The sequence below is a fragment of the Aptenodytes forsteri genome, unplaced genomic scaffold (assembly GCF_000699145.1).
Source record: "Aptenodytes forsteri isolate BGI_AS27 unplaced genomic scaffold, ASM69914v1 Scaffold94, whole genome shotgun sequence".
NCBI lineage: Eukaryota > Metazoa > Chordata > Aves > Sphenisciformes > Spheniscidae > Aptenodytes > Aptenodytes forsteri.
Window position 1 is genome coordinate 5,795,548 of NW_008795017.1, and position 4,734 is coordinate 5,800,281.

Consider the following 4,734-nt stretch of genomic DNA (forward strand, 5'->3'; position numbering starts at 1 on the left):
ATGGTAAAAACAACAACATGGCAAATCCACATAGCAAATAAAATAGAATTCACTTAATCCATGGGCCGCCTGGGAGCCAGGAAAACAAGTCAATATCCCAGCCTTTCCATGACTGGACGGGAACATGGGCCAGTTTCCGTATTCCTGCAGTAATTTGTTTAACGATTTTACCGCTGTCATCAATTTTTAAGCAACAGTTGGAATCATTTAGTTTACCACAAACACCCCCTTCTTCGGCTAGCAGGTAATCGAGAACCATGCGATGTTGGAATATCGCTGTTCACATTTGTGTGGCCTGATCTGCTAATAGATCCAGGGCACGGGCTGTCTCGTTAGTAATAATCTCTAGAATGGCTTGCAACCAAATAATGCAGTTTAGGTTATAGATAGGTTCTCGAGCACCACTAGCCCACTCGTTGGAGTTCCAGGTGGCAGGTCCATAATGTTGTATAATACGTTGAGGGGTCCACTTGTCTTTGCCCCAAGTTTGACCACTTCCACCTGCTATAGAGGTATCAATAGACCGCCGATATCGATTGAGATCATCATACAACTTAACACCCAATCCGTCGCCTTCATCCTCCAGGAGTAAAAAGAACAAGGGGCGAACTAGCCCCACATAACACACCCCAGTCCAATTTTTAGGCAATTGTTTGTATGCAATGTGTCCACAGATCCAGTAATAATACTAATAATACTAATACTAATAATACTAATACTAATAATAATACTAACCTTTTAGTGTCCATGTGCCATTTTCAAACAAGCCTGTGGGGGTCCATGGTATTTGGAAATATGTTATATTCTGTACTCCCAGAGGATGAAATAACAGGGTTGACCTATTACGCCTATCCGTGATATTACAGGACCATGTCCCCTCTTTATTTTGCCATGCACAATTTACGCTGGCGTTTAGGGCTGGTCCATAGAATTTCGAAGAGTGGGTTGGGCCTGTTTTGTTGGAAAGCAACCAGAAGGTGCGAAACAATTTTTCTGTTCCGTTACTGTCTCGCCATGCCCATCTTGCATGTGTTATTACAGTTTCCGTAGGAGATACAATAATTCCCATATGTATAGGTCCAGTTACATTTGCTATTCCCTACAAAAACGCCACTTTCCTGCATTCGATTTAGGCAATATTCACCTTTGGTTGGGTATTGTATTGTCCAGGGCGATAGGAGATCCTCCTCCCAGTATGTATCGTTTCTGACTTCGCTGTAGTTGCTCACTAGCCATTTAGGAGAAAGGGGGACGGAGGTCCATGGCCATTTTTCTAGACCAAATGGCTCTCCACATACCTAACAGTTAGTGAGATTAAAGGCATTAGCCACTTGTTGACCTAAAACAATAAATTCATTTTGCCACAACGAGTCAGAGGGGGGGGAGCAGGAGCTTCCCATTATGCCAAGGACAATACCCATCATCCAAAACATCTTTTCAGATGTATTAGCAAGCAAACTATAAAAACCAATAATACCACCAATAAAAATATCAAACTGAAAATTAACAGCTTCTTTCACTTTGACTTAGAATGTTACAGATTTTTTTTTTCAGAATCTGTGTCTATACAAGAATTTTCTTTTCCATCAGGGTCCCCTCTTTTACCCCAACACCATTTATGATAGTATATTAAACACCCTATGAATGTTAATGAAGCAATCACCGACAGCACCACACAGACAATCAACAGCTTCATGTGTTTCTTCTGACTGGCTTTGGACTCTCCACCTGGAAAAGAAAGGAAAAGCAGACTTGGTTCATTTTAAGGAACCGGAGGCAGGTTATTGTTAGAAAGATGGAATAATCCACCTTGTGTTAATCTTATGTTCCTTTCCGTAAGCATCTTTTGCCTTCCAGGCATACTTATTCGCGGGGGTTTTCAGTACCAAGGGTACAGGTCCCACAGTGGGGAGTTCAACCAAAACTGGTTGGCCTGGAAAATGCAACAGATTTTTAGGATGATCAGGGCCGTATGGGGCTGGTGTAATAGTTGGGGCCTTTGGACAAAATGTGGTTTAGAAAATTTAACCCCACAGTTAGTGGCATCTCTCGTTTTAATAGCTGAAATTTGAACCCCAGTATCTACCAAAAATGTGACCGGGACTTGTTTCGGCCCCACGATGCCGGTAATTAGTAAATCACCCCGGCTGTTTTCAGTGAGCTGTCTAATATACATTCCATCGGAGGGCGAAGGATCTAGTTTCCCGCCAAGTTTCAGGGGACATTTGTCTCTAACAAGTCAATTAAAGAGGGTGCACAGGGGGTGGTATTTTTGGAACCCACCTCTTTGTCTGTCAGCTTATCAGGCCATCCAGACACCATTTTTTCTAACTTGTCTGTTGGCAACCCGTCCATTAAATCCCGCGGGATCCCCTTTTGCCATCCCTTTGTGCACAGGCTATTGCACTTATTTGGAATGTCCCTCCCTCCAGGTGATAAATCCCGCGGATCCCCTTTTGCCATCCCTTTGTGCACAGGCTATTGCACTTATTTGGAATGTCCCTCCCTCCAGGTGATTTAACAAGAGATGTTATTCTATCACCTCCAGGGCACGGAACCATTTTTACTTCAGCTCGCCTCAGGCCCCTGGAGTCTGCTTTAGTGGCTGGAAGGTTGACGGTGCCGTACTTGCGCCCGTAATTAATCAATTCTTGGGCTACCTCCCCCCAAGTCCACATCTTCCTATTCGGGGGCAAGCGGTGCCGATTGGGCGTAAGTCCTTCTAAAGCAGCCGCAACTCTCTTGCCTTGAGGCATTGCCTGTATTTTCCCTGTAATTGTATATCAATCAGCTTCAGGGAACCGGGGAGTCCCCTTATAAGGGGAGTCATTCGTTTGGGGTCTACCGGCATCATCATCGGGGACTCCTGCCTAGGCTCCAACTTTCGATCATACATCATCTGCAAACAAGCTCTTTCTGCACACTTTCCACCAATTGATCAACAGTCCTTGTAATTGCGAGGGGATCCCCCCCTCCAAGGGGTTCAAGCCCCCCACCCAATAGGCTGCCCACTGGGTTAATGACCAAGGGGCACGATAATTTCCAGTAGTTAAAAATACTCCCGGTCCCCAATACCCCTCCGCCTCCTTTTCACTCAAGAAAATCTGATCCCCTCCAGATAACGATATTCTCCACACATACTCCGTCTCCTACTCCCTAGGAGTTCAGCCAAAATCCTTTTTTAACTTTGTCAACTCGGTGGCGGTATAGGGGACCTTCTTGGTTGCGACTTGTGGGAACTGATCCTGATCATCATCATAAACACACTCGGTCTTAACCAAGGGTCGCAACGAGGGCAGGTCTAATTTCTCTACTCTTTCTCTTGCTGCCTGTAAGTTGCCAAACGGGTAACCAGTTTCTGACTTCGAGGATATTTCCTCATGGGCATTGCCTGCAAGGAGTTGCTCCTTAAGAGCAGTCTGCAGATGTCTCACCTGGCCTCTCTTTTTTTCAAGCTGTTCCTTTAATTCCACCACTTGGCCCCTGCAAGGACCGAACAAGGCTTTGAAGGGATTCACCAATTTGGGATTCCTCAATGCGACAGTGTTCCCTAGCGTCTACAGCAGCGGCCAAACTGGCACCGAGAACAGCACAAACAATCGATTTTCCCCTTCCTGATCTTATTCTCATATCCTTTTGCAAAGCATTCGTTCGATCAACCACACTCTGCAAACTATACCAATTTTCCCGAGCCCAGTCTACGCCGGGCACAGAGGGTCGTGCATTATGTTTTTCCAAGAATTCAACCAAAACTTCTCTCCCCAAAGGGGCACTTTTAGTATCATTCATCTTATATAAAGCGGGGAAGCAGTCGTCTCAGGAAGGCAGCACATAAGTTTCAAACACAAATCCGCACCCCTTACTTTCCTGAGAGGTCTCACGTATTTGGGAAACAGTGCAGCACTCTCGTCTCAAGGGATCCTGTCCGTGATGCCAATTAATGTCCCAATCCAATGTTGGGAGAGGTTTCGATATGATCCCGAGAGCAAGATTAAGACACAAATGAGGTCAAATGCCGTGTACCCAAGACAGATTTTTATTATCAAAAGTAGAAAAGAGAAGTTAGTAGCGACAGGATAGAATGGAATAAAAAGACAGAAGTTAAGCAAGCATTAGGGACAGAGTTGCAAGGATAGTCACCACCATGGATCCATGGTGTCCCGAGGGTCCAAGTCTTTTGATGTTTCAGTGGTGGGCGATTGCGCCGGGCTTGTCTTGGCAGTCCCTTTTATCCTCATTCCAGGGCTGCAATTTCCATGACAACGACACATACCTGTATATCTCCACATTCCTGCATATGCGCACACGTTTCACGCGACCCCAGGACCCCAGCCCCGCTCTTCACGCAACCGGTGCCTGACTTGGCAGGATGTCTTCAAGTGTTTTACAGTTCAGTCTCCCACTTGTAGCCGTTATCTCTGTGGCCTTGTAGCAGCCAGAGGATTCTTCGCTTAGACAAACAATCTTTGAGGCAAATGATTTACAGGTCAGTCTCTCACATGTACGTAAGAGGGAGAGAGAGAAAAAGATTTTGAAGAAATAACGCTGCCTTGAACATCTCTGTTTCTTTTAAAGACATTTTCACTGTTGCTACTTACATCCCAGTCCCCAGACCAAAGTGGGATAGGAACTTGCTGACTTACTGCAAGGTTTTGTTGCTTGTTACCTGACCACTGCTAGAGCCATCATTGCTGTTTTGATGCAGCTTCCTTTGTTGCTTTTTAAAATCAGAAG

General features: G+C 45.2%; 1 protein-coding gene across 1 annotated transcript; it reads right to left on the bottom strand.

Moving 5' to 3' along the window:
* Positions 1-280: 280 nt before the first annotated feature.
* Positions 281-3,789, bottom strand: ERV3-1 (endogenous retrovirus group 3 member 1). Its single transcript, XM_009275622.1, is given in 7 exon segments — positions 281-580; positions 2,284-2,438; positions 2,510-2,764; positions 2,767-2,913; positions 2,916-2,972; positions 2,975-3,482; positions 3,484-3,789. Coding segments are annotated over 7 exon segments (1,728 nt in total).
* Positions 3,790-4,734: the final 945 nt, after the last annotated feature.